General features: G+C 45.8%; 1 protein-coding gene across 1 annotated transcript; it reads right to left on the bottom strand.

The window, feature by feature from the left end:
• Nucleotides 1–5284: 5284 nt before the first annotated feature.
• Nucleotides 5285–9771, bottom strand: LOC115324469 (ATP synthase subunit alpha, mitochondrial). The gene has a single exon (XM_040219441.3). It carries the CDS (start codon nt 9654–9656, stop codon nt 7989–7991), a length of 1668 nt encoding a protein of 555 aa, XP_040075375.1. The 5' UTR covers nt 9657–9771; the 3' UTR covers nt 5285–7988.
• Between the last annotated feature and the right edge of the window lie 10808 nt (nt 9772–20579).

Here is a 20579-nt window from a genome sequence, read left to right as displayed (position 1 = left end):
TCAACCGTGCAGCCCCACTGGAAGTGCTACGTGTTACAAAGAGTGAGAAAACAGCAATGGCGCATTGCACGAAGTCAATATCACACTTATTCCAAACGTATCAACATTTACTTCTCATCAACAGACTTCGGTTGAGAGCCACGTTGTTAACGACCGCACTCAAAGGATAGACATACTAGAGAGTTTTAGTATGAGCAACGTTTGACCGAATACCGGCCTTGGATTGCTTAGAGTAGTTTACATAGACACAAGTAGATGACGGTGCAACTGCTTGCGCATTAAGCACTGGATGAATTGGATTTTTATAAAGAAGTACCGTCAAGCTGGTGCATGCTGGAACGCACTTGAGCCAAAAATGGCGGACGTCGCCGCCAATCCAGTTTGTCGCGGCGAAAATTAGGCGGGCCAAAATTACGTTTATTGAACACTGTGCGGGCCGTACATAGTGCGACGTGTTGCAGATTTTGGCTGCGGTCAGGCTTCCGATATCAGGTGCCATCGCACTCGTTACCGTCTTCAGCACATATCACAATGTCACGTCCGTCATGGCAGATCGATGGCGGTTCTTGTTCAGAGTCATCAGTGAGAAAGTCTGCTCACAAACATACGTGCTCCCGAAAGGTGACGCCAGTTTCAAGGCGTGGTTCACCAGGTTTCCGTACTTGTTCTTGTCCAGGCTTTTGTAGAACTCAAGCAGCTGGGATTCGCGACGCGTTGTCTTCAGCGCTGGTGACCACTGGAGGTCGATGAGCTCCAGTTGCATCGTCGGATCGGAGTCCTCCGGGGACGCAGAAGAAGGATCGCGGAACAGATCGCAGCTCGCTTTCTCGACCTCAAGCGCCTTGAAACGTTTCTGGAACTCGGATAGAAGGTTCTCGACGTGTGCGTACATCGCAGTCACCGACTTCTGGTTTTCACCGTTGGGAAAAAGTTTCTGACAGGTTTTAAGAGTGCTAAATTTCCAGTTTGAAGCTGCGATGTGAACAGGCGCAACTTTTCTTGGAGTGCGAAGATTGTGCTCACCATGTCCAAACTGAAGTTGTCCTTTTCTTGGAGAGCTGTGCTGAGCGAATTTAGGTGTCTTGAAATATCTTTGAGGAATCGCGAATCTCGCAACCACTGCTCATCTTCCAGCTCTGGTATTTTTTTCCGTTTGTGCCCAAGAAAGCGATGATGTCGTCCTCGAGAGCGACGAAACGACTCAAAGTATTGCCACGGCTCAGCCAGCGAACTTCGGTGTGCACGGGATGTCCATGTGCTTGTTCATAATTTCTTTCAGGTACTCTTGAAACTTTCTGTGCTTCAATTCCCGAGGACGTATAAAGTTGACGACCGACCTCACGACTTTCATCACATGTTCGAACTCCATCACTTTGGCTCAAAGCGCTTCTTGGTGCAGTACGCAGTGATATTGCCCCAGTTCCACGCCACTGTACGTTTGTAGTAAAGCAACGGCTCTTGCGAGTTTTTCCCACGGTAGCTTCAGCTTCTCGACGATGTCTCTGACCTCCTTGCTTGTCTCTTCTGCAGTAAAGTCCGTCCGTGCACTGAACACAGCTCTGCCAGTTCCCGAGTTACGTCGGAGTCTTCATTGACACCGCGGATGAAAACAAGCAGTGGAGCCAGGCACGTAGCCAGGATTTTGTTTCGGGGGGGGGGGGGGGGGGGGGGGGCGCCCATGACAAAATGCTTTATGAGGGGAAGGGGGGAAAGGAGGTCCCAACAAAATGAAAGATTTCGGGGGGCCCGGCGACGCATCACCGGCAGCCACAGAAAATTAATAGGAGCTTGCGTGTCTGGATGTGGGATGCGCCATGAGCCGAAAATAGCGACGCGTCGCTGGCATCCAATAGGAGCTCGCCCGCAGCACGATCAAACGATGACGGTACTTATATAAGTCAGGATATCCAGCGCTTTACTGCGTATGCGTTTGCGTTCTGCCGTATAATAAAAGCGGGGGTTTGACGCGCTCCGCAGCGTTTCCGCTGAGAGCTTGCGTGCCTCGCACGCAGCGCAAACGCAAGTCTTTACGGCACTCTAAAACTGTTTTAAATTGTCCTTCATGACCACTTACCCGGTGAATGTCCTGGCAAGATCATCAACAGCAGCAGTCATCGATGTGCCATGGACGCACGCGAGAAGAAGAAACGTGCGAGTTCTGGACCACATCGCCATCGCTGCGACAGCGTTGTTAGATCTCTATTGGTGCACTGTACAGGAGCGTTTGTAATCGTCACACCGGAAGACGAAGAAGTGTATCCGTCTCATCTCGCAACACGATACCGGGACATCTGTATTGTTACAGACTTCATACCGCAACTTGCGAGCCCTCACGGAGGTGAGACAAAGAGGCAAGATGCGAACACTGCACTGTACGTGATATGACAAATTGCCACATTTTGAGTCTGTCACTCAGCTTTAGTATATTCATGGTGGGTGGAGCGAGTTCGAAAACACAGGCTAGCAGTTGCATTGCACTGGTCAAATTGTTTCTTTGAAGAACATACTTGGCAAAGATGAACTTTATTAGAAAAAAGTTTTGCTGAGGACACAGGACAGAAAGCTTCCAATAGGAATCTTGACTGGGTCCGGTGTCTCACATACAGAATACAACACAAGTTATCAACAAGGGATTGAAGTGCATATCTAGTACGGAAACGGGGAACGATCCAGAATGCCTCTCGCATTATACTGTTTATAGATTCGCATTTAATCAAATTTGAAAGATGAGGCAAAAAAAAAAAAAAAAGCAATACACTTCACATTTGAGAACAAATACGAACATAATAAATCTTCCAATGCAGAATGAAGTCCTGCAAGCATTACGTCACTAATCTCAACAGTAGCATTGCGTTATGATTGTCAATCAAACATGTCTGACTGCTAATAAAGTTAGCCGAAATTATGGGTACAAATGTGACAATACGACTGTTCGTCTCAGCTCTCCAGAACCTTGTTCGAACGTGTGTTTTTCAATAGAAAAATAAAACAAACAAAATACAATAACTCGAAATCCTAGCAATGGTGGCTACGAAAGAAGGTTACAAAGGCTTTAAATTCCACTTCATCTTTGTCATATATAATTGTAGACACCACGCATGCATGAGTGTCGGCTATGGGACATTGTCCGAACCACGTCCGAAGATCCAACAATGGGTACGTGATCTTTTAAAAGCGGTCGAGTTAGGGAAAAAAATGTACCCCATTCCAGGTCATCTCCCTACCGGTGCTTGACGCGTTGGATCACAACATTTGATTCGCTACGTTTGAAAAATCTGAAAATAAAAGAAGAAAAGGTGTTTTATCATCATCGTATTCTCCTGCCGACCGAGGCTGACGTTGTGAAGCCGAGAGAATGAATGAGGTGTTGGATAGCGTGAGCGAAATCATAGCCGAGAAGCTTATCAAGAAACTGTCCGATGACGCAAGGCGGGTCTTGGGCTGCGTTTCCCTGCCCGTCTTGGAAGATCTTACGGCTGAGATGACCGCCACCCGACTGCAGGGTCTTCACCGCCTACAGCTGCAACCCGATGCCCCGGCTAGTGTAGTCCTCACAGATGATCAACTGCTGCTCAACGTACCACTCCAGGTGCACGCGTCACGTAATGCTTAAATAGGTTCTTACATCTGTTGTACATTCACCCACTCCCCGTCGTATATCTGCGTGGCTTTTTTGCTCAGGCTGCGCTGAAAAGCATGCACACCATCACGATCACGGTACATTCACCGGTTTTGTTATGACGTCCATTCGCCATCATCATTAGATGTTGGAACTATTCGGGAGTTGAGGGAAAGGGGGGGGGGGGGGTTGAGACAGTAAGGCACCTTGTCGACAGTGGCCTAAGAACAAGGGGGAAGAGGAGGAGAACGGCCCCCCCTCCTTTCTTTTGACGCCACTGTCGACAAGGTGTGTCATTACTTCTTGAAAACCTCGTGTTTCATGGTATGAAGGCACGCTATAGAGGTTGGCCCTACGTATGCACTCGTTGCCATATAAAGACACAATGATGGATGAGATTACGCCACGGAATCAAGCAGTAACCTCGGACCACGCCATGAGTCTCTGCCTCCCCGCCCGCTATCCTCCTCGCCGCAGGACGACCACGCATGCGTACATGCAACCAATCTGTGTAGAAGGCGTCCACCATTAACTTGCAGCTTGCAAGCGCTCTCCATGGGTTGAGTTGTTTCCTCTCACAAATCTAAGCTCTCTAGGCTGGGTAGAGGTGCTCTGCTGCCATCTGGTGCACAGATGGCGAACGATCATCATGAGCATTTCGAGCTCGCGGCGAGGCGGGCGTTTCAAAGTAACAAACGTGACACCCACATGGTTATTTCGAAGAGCAAATGCAAACGCCATAGAAGATATTAATGTATAGATGTTTGGGCCGGGTCATCGCCGACGGAATAGGTTATGCTCATTTCTACAGGAGAAACGTTAAGATAATCTGCGGTGCAGTGTGAGCAGTGATTTCCCTACACCCCCCCCCCCCCCTTTACGGGGGTGTAAACCCCCTTTTGTTTTTTCCGAAGGCACCCCTTAATTCCCACCGACTCCTCCATTCTCAATGCCCCCCCCCCCCCCCGCCCCCCTAAAAATTTTTACACACCCCCTAATTTTAATTCCTGAAGAATCCCCTTAGTGTATACGGTTGTGGCCGTGGGTGCACCAAGCGCGAGCTTGCACGGGTACCTTTCATGAACAGCAAGAGGCACTCCTTTCTTCTAACAGGCGAAAGTGCGACCTGATCTGAGCTTGCGACCAATTATAATTTCTTGCAGTGGCGTCGGAAGTGTTTTCCCCTCTCCTTTCCCCCGAGTTGTTGACAGGGTAGGAATGGCGGGGCGTCTCTTTCAAATGCCAAGCATCTAGCACGCGCTCGTTGCCTTCTCGTTGCCTTCTCTTCTCGTTGCGCCTGTACGCTTGAAGGTCAAGAGACGCCGAAGTGTTACGGAAGGGAGGAAGCTCACGCTGGAGGCGGGACAATTAAAAGCCCTCCCTGCCCGGTCTCATCCAGTCAAGTGTCTGTAAAGGCGATCCCCCTCCACCGCTCCCTCGATTCGACGCCACTGATCTTCTAACATTTACGCAGGTACGAGGTCTAAAAGTGACCGGCAAGTTTACCGCTTTACACCATCATGTCCTCATGAAGGGCAAGTTCAGTGCGCAACTTCGAAATCTTCATATGAACACCGAGATTGCCATTGGAGAGAGCCATCCACAACTGAAGAGCCTAGAGGTTGGTTGCGGCTGTTCCAATGTTAAAATGTGCTGGGCATTGCGTATCTTGAGATATAATTTATTAACACAACTCATGTGCGGACGGAACTGGATGACACATTTTTAGAGTGGTATGGAAACGGCGAACAATTTAGAGTAGGCTGGAAGCAGCCTGTGAATTCAAATAGAGACCGAAAACAATCTCGAAACGTTAGAGAGCCTGTTTCTACCAAAACAATGGTGACGTTTGTTTTTTGGGTGAAGTAATTTTAGACTGTAGTAGCGTGCAAAATCTAGGGTAGAAAAAGGGGGAAGTGGGTTGTGCATAATTAAGCCGAGATTACTGTGTCTACGAGGGATTTGTGAAACTGCACGCAATTGTGCAAAAATGGCGTTACTGTTGTTGATTCGTGTCCAGATTCTGTCTTATTGTTTTTGTAAGAGTGCACATTTTAGCACCTAAAATATCAGATAACCAAATGATGCTGATACTAATAAAACAGCTCAACGCGATATAATCTCAAAAATGCTCGTCTAACGTAAAAAAAAAAAAAAATGAATGAGCAGCGGTAAAAATTGCATCGTGCACCGCGGTGTACGCTAAATTTCGTGATATCATCAACCAAAGGTTTGCTTCCAAACGGAGACACAAGATGGCGCCATGTCGTTTTGTATGATGTTCACATACACCAAGTAGCTCAGCGAACCGGCAGTAATCGCGACACCCCCTCATTTTAGTGTCGGTGACAGGCTAAGAATTCAGGGGCAACTCCTCGATTCTGCGAACGCTGGAGAGAAGGTCGCCTCCTCCCCAGCGTTCGCTCTGCTAAAGGGGAAATAGGTGGAAAGAGCTTCCCCTGAACTCTGAACCTAACACTGACTATAGTTCATTCCACTTGCGGGGAGAAACGGTACTAATATCTTAAGGTAGACTGAAGATGATTAAATTTTGATGATGAGGATTGAACATTTAGCACTTTGACACAAAGTGGATTGGAGCAGCCTATGGGTAGTAATTGGAAGCATCATGGCGCGATTACTGGAGAACTTTCATTAATGTATTGTGTTCAGTACATGTTATTATGAACCAGCTGTGGCATGTCTGTCATACTCCAGTCACTTGCTTTCAGTTTGCTTAAAATTAATCAATGTAAAGTGACACAGCAGAGGTAAAATATAGAAATGTATAGCTGCACAGTACCTCCAATTCTCTTTAATTAAGAGGGCATATCAGCTGGTGACTTCCAGTACATTCTCTCTGGAAAAGTTTTGTCACATAGTACGAAAGTTATGTGATTCGTTTAAATTCGAAGGAGAATTGTGCAAGCTTTTCTTAGACAAAACGTTCATGGGATTTTATAAGACTTAAAATTTTCGTGACATTTTCTCGAGATAAATGTTTGCACGTTAACATTTTATATTCCAGCAAAAAAAAATCTTTATTTAAATTAAACAAAATTGGAAGGAATCGGTGAGCTTATCAAGAGCCTGTGCGATTAAAAAAAAATTAAAAACGCTTGGCTGTATACCCTCTCGAAGTAATGCACTCGCTTGTTTGGTTAACCGACAACTGCATTGAATAAAGATCAATAAACAACAGAACCATTTGGAAGAAATTTGTTGCATAGTTGACATGATCACTGCAATTCTCATCTTACAGGTCATCAAGCTGGAAGGACTGAGGCTGACTTCAGCTACAGGAATGACAGTTTTCCTAAACTGGTTGCTACTTACAGTCATTGATGATTTTGTCGATAGGAATCAAATGCAGCTATTTCAAATCATCAGAGAGGCCTCATGGAAAGCATATGCAGAGCACTTCATGACTGTTTTACCCCACCTAGACATACAGTATATGTCAAAGTGATGTACAAATATCAAAGTGTTGTACAAAATATCATATGGGGGCAGGCCAAAAATTCACACATCCTTGCATTGCTGCAAAGTGTTGAAGTAATTGTAGTTCAGATGCTCAGCCAGTTTAGACATAAAACTTGAAAAGACTTAGGAAAATGTTTTTTCAACATCAACCTCAAACAGTCAGGAACCAATGTTCAACTGTTAAGTGAATAAATGTTTCAGAATGTCACTTTTGAACAACAATGAATAAGATAGAACAGTTATAGAGGTCATATGCTAGAGCAAAGTGAGCCATATAAAGATATAGGCAAGTTTCTCAGACAGTGGTGTCAAAAGAGGGGAGGCGACCGCCCCCCCCCCCCCCCCCACAGCAGTTCATAAATTAAATGGAAACAATACAGGGGAGGGGCGCAAAAATCGCCGTCGCCCCCCCCCCCCCCCCCCCCCGTCTCTTGCATAGTTCTGACGCCGGTTCTCAGATGTCCTTCAATATGGGAACTTCCAATATATTCTACAACGCGCCCACAAAGTGATTGCATCACAAGCTTTCTTTAGTTTCTTTAGGCCATTTTCTTTAGTTGCCAATACACAACAGCACTTCAGAAATACAGTTTTTAAAAATTGTAGAACATGCAAGAAACAAGACACCCAAACAAAAACAGCTTTAACACTTTCCACGCAGACTTGAGCTACAAACTGGCCACCCTTGGTAAGGACACGTTGACTTACTTAGCCACATCTGTCCAAATCTTGCAGATCAGCTTTACAGACATTTATTGCAAATGGCACCATACAACATAAATTAATCCTTGCACAGGTTTCTATTCTAGCGGATCCTAAGCGCTCCTATATACAGACTAGAGAAGTTTGAAGGGCAGTTTAAAACAGTGCAAGTAAGCCAAGCTATTTAGGCCTGGAAGCTGGCCATGAATGAGGTAACAATACTCTTTAGTTTCCCATCGGTGGCTTCACTGATGTGGCCTTCCTTGGCGATGGTGGCAAGGATGTCCTTGTGCGATGTTCGGATGTGTTGCAGGAACTCCTGCTCAAACCGGTTGATCTGGGAGGGGTCCAGCTTGTCCAGATAACCACGAACGCCGGTGTAGATGACAGCAACCTGGTCTTCAATCGCCATGGGAGTGTACTGGCCCTGTTTCAATAGCTCCGTTAGACGGACACCCCTGTTGAGTAGCTGCTGTGTGGCAGCATCCAGGTCAGAGCCAAACTGAGCAAAGGCTGCCACTTCACGGTACTGAGCGAGTTCCAACTTCATGGACCCTGCCACCTGTTTCATGGCCTTTGTCTGGGCAGCTGAGCCGACACGGCTCACAGAGAGACCGACGTTGATGGCAGGCCGGATACCCTTGTAGAACAGCTCCGTCTCCAGGAAGATCTGGCCATCAGTGATGGAGATTACGTTGGTCGGGATGTACGCCGAGACGTCACCAGCCTGGGTCTCAATAACTGGCAGCGCAGTGAGGGAGCCACCGCCGAAGGTGTCGTTCATCTTGGCAGCTCGCTCCAGCAGACGGGAGTGGAGGTAGAAGACGTCACCAGGGTACGCTTCACGGCCCGGGGGTCGGCGCAGCAGCAGCGACATTTGCCGATAGGCGACGGCTTGCTTGGACAAGTCGTCATAGATGATGAGTGCGTGCATGCCGTTGTCACGGAAGTATTCACCCATGGCGCAGCCCGAGTACGGGGCGAGGTACTGTAGAGGCGCCGCATCAGAAGCCGTGGCGCTCACGATGATGGTGTACTTCATGGCGTCGCTCGCCGTTAGCCTCTTCAAGATCTGGGCGACGGTGCTCCTTTTCTGACCGATTGCAACGTAGATGCAGTACAGCTTCTTCTTCTCGTCGCTGCCCTCATTAAATTGCTTCTGGTTAATGATTCCGTCGATTGCAATGGCGGTTTTGCCGGTTTGCCTGTCTCCGATAATCAGCTCTCGCTGGCCACGGCCAATAGGGACCAGACTGTCCACAGCCTTAATACCCGTAAGCATAGGCTCCTTCACGGAGATTCTGGGAATAATGCCAGGTGCCTTCACACCGACACGAGCACGGGACTTGCATCCGAGGGGGCCTTTACCGTCGATCGGGTTACCGAGGGCATCCACCACGCGGCCAAGGAGTTCGGGACCAACGGGGACGTCCACGATTGCTCCGGTACGCTTTACAATGTCGCCTTCTTTGATGTGCTTGTCGTTTCCGAATACTACGATACCCACGTTGTCGGGTTCCAAGTTAAGGGCCATACCTTTGAGCCCGCAGGAGAATTCCACCATCTCTTCAGCCTGGATATTCTTGAGCCCGTAGACGCGAGCAATGCCGTCGCCGATGCTTAGCACACGTCCAGTTTCTTCCATGCTGGCTCCGGCGTCGTGGCCAAGGATGCGCTCTTCGAGGATGCTGGATACCTCGGCGGAACCGGCTCCCGCGAACGAGCATGGCGAACTCGAAATTTTTCGGAGTGCAATCGCTGCTATCGCTTCGTGGTTAGGAACAAGTTTCGTTACTTGCTTGGGGAAGTGCCTCGCTAGAGAGCAAGCAAGCCGACGCGATAAGAACGCCATCCTCACAGCAAGTCGCTTCGTCGCCGGGAGCGGAGCAAATAGGCGTCCTCTGATCACCTTTCCCGGGGAGACGAGAGGACGTGACCTTCCCCGTCGTGCGGGTTGCCAACCGAAAGCTCTCGGCGCGGGCGGCTTCCGAGGAAATACGAGGAAAATACCGCCCGCGCCGCCTAGGTGCGGCGGGCGCAGAACGGGCAAACGCGAATCAATCGATTGTTCCTTCTTCGTATAGCGAGTTGGACATTCAATTATTGATATATCAACCCTATCAAGTGGCATGTATTCATATGGTTAGAAGAAAAGCAAACAATTATGCGCCGTTATTCCTATGACCACGCCCCTTCTTGGTTGGTTAGGGATGATGTTAGGGATGTTTAAAGCGGCGTTTCACGAATGTTTCGCTATATGGGGAGTACTAGGGAGGCAAGGGAGGCCTCCTAGGTGCTGCTAGGGCCTGACAGAGAGCATTATACGTTGCTTTCGGACTTCACCGGCCTTAGGGGTGGGCGACCTCGGTGGTCGCACAGGGCCAGGGCGCCATCAATAGGGGGGCGCAGCCACGCCCCCCTATATAACTTTTTTTAGCTATTTTGATTTATTTTAGCACAGGGCCCGACACGACACTATACGCTCGATCGCCATTCGATTTTGGAATGCGGTTCTCGGTTGACAAAACGCTCCTATTGGGCCACTACTCACATGTTTCCTAACAACGTGATGCTGGCGATGTCGTACCTATTAGATATGGGCGTATAAGGAAGGGAAGGGGGGCGCCTGATGGTGTAAGGCCGGCCCTGCTTGCGAGAAACCACATTACCTTAAGATTACGATCCCCGGGACTCATAATTTATCAACAGAGGTAAAACACCAATTGTCTGGATGGGAAGTCACTTTTAATTACTTCGTTGATGGGGCCAACGGTGATTAATCTCTGGGAGTTGGTTCATACGAGCAAAAACAAACACAAAAAAAAACCTAGAAAATAATACCTGGTAGGTGAAAAAAAAAAGTGTTATAAAGTGCGAAGCGTATAAATCGAATAAAATAATTTTTGAAACGTGACTCAAACTCGATTAGCACTAAGTTTCGCCATAATGGTACCTGGGAAGCAACATAGACATTTACTTTTCTAGCACAAATAACGGTGCGTCCCACATCTGCTGTCCCAAGTGCCGTCAAACGTCTTCATTTTTCAATGAAAAAAAAAAAAAAAGTCCTATTTTAGTGTTGAAAATTTCTTCGAATGTGTATTTCAGCGATCACAAACTTGCGAAGCGTAACATTTCTCTTTTGAGGAAACTGCTCTTCTAAACAACTTGTGGCTTAAATACGACCAGTCAAATGCAGAGGCGTCGGAACTACGGTACAGTGTTACTACACTGTAGTTTTACTATAGGGAGTATTCACTGGCGGCCATATCCGTGTGCGCTGCTGCTGAGCGCGTGCTGACGGCGAGCTTCCGCAGTCCGTTTGGAGCGTGCATTTAGCACCATCTAGGTTGCCGGTTTTAGCAGGCTATTAATGTGAGGTCGTTCTGAGCATGCGCTCTGAACATCGCCCTCGAATATGGCGTCCAGTGAATACCTCCTATATTCGGGAGTTGGGGTGGTGGTGGTGGTCAGGGCCGGATTATAAGTTACGAGGGAAGGGCCGACCAATACTTTTCTTATGCCGAAATACTATCCCAAATATACCAGGAGTTTTTATTACTTCTCGCCTTTACACGAGAAGCGACCGTTTTCTGATAGCCAATATCAGGAGAAAAAAGGCTCTACATCGAAGTCACACGAACACATATCCGAGCTTATCACCATTTTCGTTTAGGGATAGGCAATATTTAAATGTTCCGCTAACTTAGTGCTTCTCATTAGAGTGATACTGGTCACTTTTTTTTTTTAATATCTAACCGTGAAAATTGGCACACCACTTTTACTGACTTTGCCAAGAAGCTGAAAACAACATTTAAAGGTGCCATTTTTCTTTGACGCTGTATATGTCAAGAGAGAAGTGTTATACTTATCAGATGAGTTAGGAAATTAGGCGACGAAGGCTCCTCTAAATGTTTCAAAATGTTTTACTGAAATGTCCTACAGGAGATTCTGCAACGAACCATTAGTGCAGATTAACGTATTCACGTTAATCTGCCCTACAAACAGAGTTCACCTTTTTCTGTTTAGTTTAATCCAACTGCCCTTAAAGACGTTCTGGAGCGATCGAACAGCGTCGTAGGTCATCGACCTAGCCCAGGGTCTCGAGGGCCGGGAAATAAACAAATAAATCAAAACTAGAAAAAACTAATTAAAAAGAAACCTAAGCGTCTAAATACACACACACACACACACACACACAAATAAACTGGACTAAAAAAAGAAGGTTGATGAATATATATATATATATATATATATATATATTACCTTGTTTTTAAATTGAGTATGTTGCTAATTATGACATTACACAATAATTGTGACCCAGAAAACTCCCTATACTTCTTTTCAGCTTAGGTCTGAGCGCGGCCGATGTTATGAGCCGAAGGGCCAAACAGCGAAAGAGGCACAACGTCATGGCGTGCTCTCTGCAGTTGACAAGACCAGCCGGTATTCGCAGTCTCTCTATTAGCGCTCCTCCACCGGCTTGTCCTATCAAGCGCAGAGAGCACGCCATGACGCTGCGCTTTTTGCGCTGTTTGATTGGCCCTTCCGTTCATAACATCGGCCGCGCTCGGACCGAAGCTGAAATAAAGTATAGTTCTATAAGCGTAGAGAGCACACCATGACGCTGCGCTTTTCGCGCTCTATGATTGGCCCTTCGGCTCATAACATAGGCCGCGCTTGGACCTAAGCTGAAAGTTATCAGCCAAGGAATGTTTAGAAAGTGAGAGTTAGCCGGTGCTGAACGACTGCTAACCACGCAGTATTATTATATATTCCTATTTGACAGGAATTTTAATGGCTTAGCTGGCGGCCACGTCTCTGTGCGCAACTGCTGAGCACGTGCTGATGGAGAGCTTCCACGGTGCTTTTGCAACGTGCATTCCACACCATCAAAATTGCCGGTTTTAGTATTCTACTAATGTGAGCTCGTTCTCAGCATGCGCTCTACACAGCGCCCTCAAATATGGCGTCCAGTGAATACTCCCTATAGCGAACCAGGGGTCACGAGCAGAGCTGGGATCACAATCGCGACTCCAGCGACCTATAGGGGACGCCACTATATATATCTGGCAAATTTGGCGGTCGAATCCAGGGGTGCTATGTTGCGCTTTTTGGACTCCCAGGAGACTAGGGAGAAGGAAGTGACGTCAACGATACAGCAAACGCAGATTAAATGTTGAAAGAAGAGAACAAAACCAACATCCAATCTGCATATGCTGCGTTGTTGACGTCACTTCCTTCTCCCTAGTCTCCTGGGAGTCCAAAAAGCGCAACATAGCACCCCTGGGGGGCTATGTTGCACGTTTTTGACTCCCAGTAGACTAGGGAGAAGGAAGTGACGTCAACAACGCTCTTTGGATGTTGATTGGTGTAGTCACTGATGACGGTATCTGCAGACGTTGCTAAGACACGTTCATTCACACCTACGTAACTTCCTTCTCCCTAGTCTCCTGGGAGTCCCAAACGTGCAACATAGCCCCACTTTCCTGCCAGTTCAGCGTTTTACCGCTAGGTGCCGTTCGTTTCGCTGGAGTCGCGAATGAACTATTCGCGGCGAGAAGTTCGCTAGGGCGCTTTGGTTTTCCTCGTGCACGTGCTACCCACGAGGATATCATAAGTTTTAATTTTCATAGTGCATAGGAAGCTTGACATTGCACGTGCTTGCACCAGCAAGGGAAGTTGAAGTATCCTCACTCTGGGTTGTAAAAAAATTCCACCAGGCGGCGATACACAAACTTCTCGCCGCGAATAGGCTGCAGATTTAATTAATTTACTGATTAACTGACGAAACCATTAATCACTGGCTAATTTATTAACCGATGAATCGGTCGAAAACGGAACCGTTTATGGAGGACGTTGTCACTGAAATCATCTCGGTCGCTGTCAAACTCATAATCGATCATTTAATCACAGTGTGACTTTTGCTTCTTCCGAGACGCCATGTTTTCAAAAATACACAGCCAGCGAACTTCTTTTTCACGCCTAAATATGCATCAAAACATGCAGCACCTAGGGTCATCCTTCATAAAAACCTTCCTTGCACGACAAACTCCGCCCATTTCTCCCTTCTGCGCGTAAAATTCTCTTCCTCCTCTAGCGCCAGAAAAGATTCCTGCTAAAGAATATTCTTTTTTTTTTTTTTTTTTTTTCATGTTTCCATTGTTTTTTACGTTGCTGATGCCTACCATGGGGATGAGGTATAGGTAAAACACCCCAGTCCGCTGTGTTATATCTGAATGAGCTAAATATTTCGAGGTAAATAACACATCTCACCCTTTTCAATGAAGCATGAAAGTACTTAGTAGCGGGCAAATTTAACGTCAGTAAAAGTAAAATGTTGTGAGCATTTCTTCCTGTCGTCTCCTCTACATCTGCCGTCAGCCCGCGTCGTTTGAATGCATGTCAAAAGAAATAAATGAATGACATGAAGTGGCTTCTATCAAACGACCTGTTCCTGCATCGCTAAGGCTAATTTGGCAATACTTTAACAACTCTACCAGCTTCCACATTAGACTAATTAACCAATTAATTAATCGATTAAAGGTCACCGATTAGTAGTCTAAAATTATTAATCGGCGTACAGACCTCATGTAAAAGCCGTCGGTCTCATCGAAGACCTTTGAAATGCCTAAAACTAAGGTATAAAAAAACAATCGGATTCTTTTTTTTTTCTAGGAACACGCTTTACCATCAAAGCGGCCACTGGAATGCACTTTCAATGAAAATTTCATCCCACTACACCCGAACGTCATCAGGTTGATTTTACGGTGAAAGAATTAAGTATATTGTAATATAGTATATTATCATACTGCGTCTTTTGCGCCAAGGGCCAATATTGGTCACATGTTTGTCGTTGTTGTTGTCTTTTAAAGTTTTGGCACATACCTAAAAAAGGGATAACGCTCTCATCAAAAAAGAAACAAAAACAATCTACTTCGTTTTTTTTTTGTTTTTTTTTAATAATACGTATTCCTTTTTAAAATGAAGTCGTACTGCCTCCAAATCGCGAGTGCATTTCAATACAAGTACGCCCATAAGTAAAAAAATCATTCACCCTTCCTCCAGGCTCAAGTGTATCCGGGTAGAAAATGACGGAGAAGAGGAGACGCGAGCGCGCGAGGACGGCAGAACACAGAGTTTTGGTTGGAATTCGCAACTATCGCGGCCTAAAGGGGCAGCTGTATTACGATGTATTGATCAAATCGTCACATACAGAATTGCAATGTTTGAAAAAGCATGAGTCTCGTGGCGCTTTTGTATTGGCGCTATGACTAATCATGTGTCACGTGGTCACGTGACGTCATGGTGTCAAGACATGCTGTTAAGTAATTTCACCTCACGTGGTCCCGTGGTGTTGTCACGTGATTCACTGCGTCAAGTCGATTTAAATTGAGAACGCCACTAGATTGATTAACGTTGTTGACACTTTGACGTCAAATGACATTACGTCGTGAGCCCGAGTCGAGTGCTCGGGTTAATGACAATCGGCATCGCCAAACATTCGGGTAATGGCTCGCGTTCAACAAAAGATGAGAATAGCCGAAATCCAACAATGTCAGAAGCTCAGCTTATGCTCTATATATACTTTGCCAACTCCAGCGCATGACTAGGATGAACATTGGCGGTATACAATTAGCATTAGATGGTGTGGCCCCTCATTCTAATTGCGAGTTGAGGGGAAAGCTATTTCTTTCCTTTATTTTTTCTGTTTCTGCCACTGCGCGGAAAGAAAACTAATCAGTGTTTTTTGCAGGTTATCAACGCCAGGGCATTAGTTCTTAGCTGTATTTAATGAAACTACAAAAACTGTTGCACGACCCGTTTTACATGTACTCATCATTGAAGGCGCACAAACATGCTTTCATTGTTGCTGAATTGCCTCAGAAAGTTGTCTCCGAAAATAGAAACAGTGAAAGGACTAAATGTGACTTATTACTTCGACGTTACATAGAGCTACAAGTCTGTACAGGAGGGATACCTGAAAAGAAAGATCCTCAGAGGGGCAGCTGAACGTTCGCAGCCGCTCCAATTCTCAAAGGAGTGTCGTTCTCAAGTTCTTCCCCAAGCCTCCGTATTTTGTTAAAACTTCGTAGGTTTTGGTTACAAAATAAAAGCAATGCGAGGATTACTGTTAACAAGCGACACAAATTTCTCATATGAACACTCCCAAACTGAGGAGGGAGTCCCTCAGGAATAAAGAAAAACATATGAACTCATCAGGAATAAAAAAAAAATAATATAATATTATTAACGGAAAAAAAAAGAAGGGGGGGAGCTTTAAAAAACACACTTGGTTGTAAAAGACCCTCTGCCCCGCATCTTTGGCAGAGACCAGAAGGCGCGGCCCCGAAAACTATTTTGCAAGGCAAAAACACTCTTGGCAGGAAGCGCGTCTTGCGTGGTGCCAGACGCTCGCTCCCTTCCTCACGACGCCGCACCGAGAAAGAATAATTTGTCTCTCTCAAACACATGGCTTGCATAGAGCGCGAACCTTCTGCAGCGTGCATTTTGCACCACCGAATTTCATTTTCCCAGCAAGAACAAACCGCAATTATACTACCAACATATAATGTGATGACGTCACGTTCAAACCATGTTAACAGTTGAGTTTTCTGGTGAAATGCGATGTTCGCAACACTAGCAAAAGTAGTCGTCAAAATTGTAAAGTTGGGGAGTATTTATAGAAGTTTCGCGATGATATACGGCAGCCTAATGAAATCTTAGAGCGCGTATGACTGATAAGGCACAGAGTTGTAAAGTGAGGGCCCAAAACAAGTGCACATAAAACCGAATATAACATTAGCCTCCCGAGGCAGTATTTCGAAAAGTTTGGAGTTCATGTAAGCTGATGCCCAAATGTGAATTATGTTAGGATTATAGGAATCTTCGTCTGTCCTTGGCGCTATTCATATGTAATTACGAACATCATTACATACCCATGTATTCTTTTTACAGTAAAGCATCGTGTATGGGATTTTTTTGAAGAATACAATTTATTACCTTCATATCTCTCTGCACATTTTGAGTTTTTGCCTCCAAACTCTACTGTGAGCACAAAGTCCTTTTTGACATACCCCGCGACCCGGTGTTTCACGCTGCCAAACAGCGAACAAAAAAGCACGTTTCCGCAGATCGGCTCCACAGCTGTCGTATTTCGAGTATCGTGCAGTCAATTTTATTGTCATTATTTATTAAATTTGACAGTATCCACACAGTCAAATTTTTTTGACAGTAAAAAAATATATTTAATTACTGAGTGAATATTTGACAACATTAATAAAAGGCCGGTCACCTTAAAGATATACATCATAAGTAAATGCACCCCCAAATTATCCCTGAAAGATGCTCTGCAAATCTTTTCCGGCGTTTTTATCCTCGATAGGCACGTCTATAAGTAATTTGAGAGAACCTTAGCAAATTTATGATTTTAAAGCAGATTTAAATAACCGTTCCTGACACGTATATAACTTATAAAACATATAGAAGCCTGTTATTGCTTTTTTTATATGATGAACAGAAATTGTATGTGTTTGTGGGCTGGACAAAAGCAAAGTACACCGATGCGCGCAGCGGAACTATAACGATTACACACGCAGACCGTCAGAAAGTAACCAATTAAGTAGCTGCCATCTCGAGTAGAGCAAATACTACTATTTAACAAAAAAATCATCAATTAGCAAGGGTGATGCTTATTTGCAAATTGCATTGACCGGCACCTTGTCAAGAACATACCTCAACAGCCAGGCACTGCCGGTTGATCCTGATTCCTTTCTGCATGATTCTTCGCCTGCATCACAGTGCTGAAAGCTCCTTTCGATTTACCTGCATGCCTCCTGCACCGGAGCAGAAAAGTGTATAGCAGTGTATTCAGATATATACGGCCGAAAGTACACCGCCCTGCACCTTTCTGGACGCAAGTCGCACGAAGTAAATATTGGTTAGGAAAACAAGCGTTGTGATTGCCGCTCAGTGTTTCTACAAAAGGTAGACTGAAAGGGCTTGTCCCAAAGCTTTCGCGACATGTTCAATATAGTATTGCTTTAAGCTCAGTTGCATCGTCATCGTATATATTGTGAAACGTACTTCGTAAACTATATTGCACGATATATACGGCAACGATGCGTCCATTTCATGATTTTATGCACTGTAATTAATTTCTTAGTTGAAGGGCACAGCTACGATTTAACCTTTTATACTGCGACGCAAATTTGTACCACTCGCGGGTAATTTAGGCGACCTACCACACTTCGTCACAACCTTTCGATTCAGGTAAAATATATGTGACTGAGGTAAACTAATGGATGTTGAGTCACATAAACACGACGTTTTGTACGTTAATCTAGACCTTATTTTACTGTCGCGTCTAAACTAAGTACCGTTTTTTTTTTAATTTTGGTATCTAGTGGATTGTACAAAGAGTAAAAGAAACTTCAGGTGGTATTCACTGAACACCATATTTGAGGTGACTGCTCACAGCGCATGCTCGGGATGAGTTCTTTTTTATGGTCTTCCAAAGAAGACAATCTTGATGGCGTGCAATCTGCGTGTTGAAAGCGTTATGGAAGCTTGCAGCCAGCACGTGCTAAGCAGCAGCGAGCTCAGCTATGGCTGCCAGTGAATCTTTATAGGAAGTATACACTGGACGCCATATTTGTGGGTGCTGTTTAAAGCGCATGCTCAGAACGAGCTCACATCAATAGGCTGCTGAGACCGGCACTCTCGATGGTGCGGAACGCACGTTGCAAAAGAACTGTGGAAGCTCGCCATCAGCACGCGTTCAGAATTCGCGCACACAGATATGGCCACCAGTGAATACTCCCTATAGAATACTCGTTTCACGGCGGAGATGGTGCGGTGCCTATTGCGAAAACAACGCGGAAAATATATTCTCAATTTAGCGGTTGAAACTGGTTGGAACCGGTTGGAACCGTTATTTTTTCTCTCTGGAACTGAACCGGAACTGAACCGGCCGCCGTTAACCCAGAACCCGAACCGAACCGATAAAAGTTTCGGTTCGACACTCTGGCCTTTTCTACACACGCTTTGAAAGCAAACGACGAGCGCCGGACGCCGGTGTTCGGCGCACGAACGCGTTCGAACAGCGAGTATAGACAAAATGCGGCTAGCTTAGCGTCTACCCACTAATCATTGCAACCAGAGCTCGGTGTTCTGACTGCAGCGCACTCCCCATCTCCTCCTCTTCCTCAGTTTCTAGCCTATGAGCTCCAAGCGCGAGCTTTGCAAGGTGGCCTCCTGCACGGAAAGGTTACTGACAGATTTTATGCTCAATTAATTTAAAAGGAAAGTCTGAAAGGAGTGCAAGCACTTACACATGCATCGCTTACATCGATCCATTTTCAGAATTGCCGTTTGAAAGCAAAGTGGTAGGCGCACCTGGGCACCTGCTTTGCACGAGAGCTCGTTTGAAGAGGCAACCCTTGCTTGCCTTCGCTGGTGCCGCGTTCACGCGCACCTCATAGGCTCACACCAAATCCTCCCAAGTTGACAATTTCTGCAAATGGTAGATTATTGAAGTTAATGCAAGGGTGCAGGCGAGCTGGTTAAGAACTTATATTTTTTTTAACCCTGGAGAGTGGGGAAACAGGACAGGACAACACGAACTGACTGTATATATATAGTACTAACCACAAGTGTGCTGCTTGCTGTGCAACTTGTACCCATTGCTATTCTGAATCCACACTTACTTCGGAATTCGCGGTTACGAATACACGAGCGGCCACTAAAGGCTTTCAAACGAGAGGCTCGAGCCGGTGCTCGTATACTGTGCACACACATTCATTATCAAAACCTCCCGAACCTGCGATTTCTGCTAAAGTAATATCAGTGTTAGACAAAATACTCGATGAAAGTATTTAAGTTAAGTTACTAAATACCTGTGTCATAAAGTATTTAAAATACTACTCAAGTTACTTTCACTGTAAAGTATCTTGAGTAAAGTACAAATACTTCGAAATGTATTCCAGTTACTTTTAAAGATACTTCCGCATTGCTTAATTTGTATCGACGTCATTGATAACACCAATTATGCAGCTACGCAAATCTGGGTTACCAGAATGGTTTATTAGCACGCAACAACACAACACGAAAAAAAAAAAAGAAGTATCGTAGAGTATTTTACGCAGTCCGACAATAAAGAGCAAAATATTGTTACGAATGATAAATGATGAGGCGGCGAATAACTGAAGAAACTAGACCTTTAATGGGGCAAACTTGTTCCCAAAACAGAAGAGAGAAAGGCTAGTGTCGCAGGCGTCGATGTCGGCGAAACAGCAGGATCGAGCGCTGGGGCGAGACTGACTCCGGACCGCCACTCGGAGCACCTTTTGACCCGCGTGAGTTTCTGAAACATTCGGCGTAGAAAGTTCGGCGCGTAGAACATTCGTAACTCGGTCAATTAGACATAATTCTCTAACTTACCAGAATGTCAAGTTGAAGAAATGAATAAAAGAGAAGTCCGCTTTCTGGTATCGAACCCGGAGACTCCGCGCGAGAGCCTCCACGCGAGAGCCAAGCGCGGTAACCATTCAGTCACGCGCTCGCTGGACAATGCACGTGGCAATATTACAAAACATTTCTGGGACAACAAGAAAGAGGTCGCTTTAGCTATTGGGGAGGAGATCAGATCGTGGCGCCCAAAGCGGTTAACTTTAGAACTTGATGGATGAGGACAACAAATACAATGGCTCAGCGCTCGGCTGACTTAACCGAACGCGGCGTCAGCGTTCGGCTGGAGTTCGTGCTCTCCGGTGAG

Source organism: Ixodes scapularis, unplaced genomic scaffold (assembly GCF_016920785.2).
Source record: "Ixodes scapularis isolate PalLabHiFi unplaced genomic scaffold, ASM1692078v2 PGA_scaffold9__187_contigs__length_104089568, whole genome shotgun sequence".
Lineage (NCBI taxonomy): Eukaryota > Metazoa > Arthropoda > Arachnida > Ixodida > Ixodidae > Ixodes > Ixodes scapularis.
Note: the sequence above shows the minus strand (reverse complement) of the source record. Positions and strands in the feature narration are given on the sequence as shown.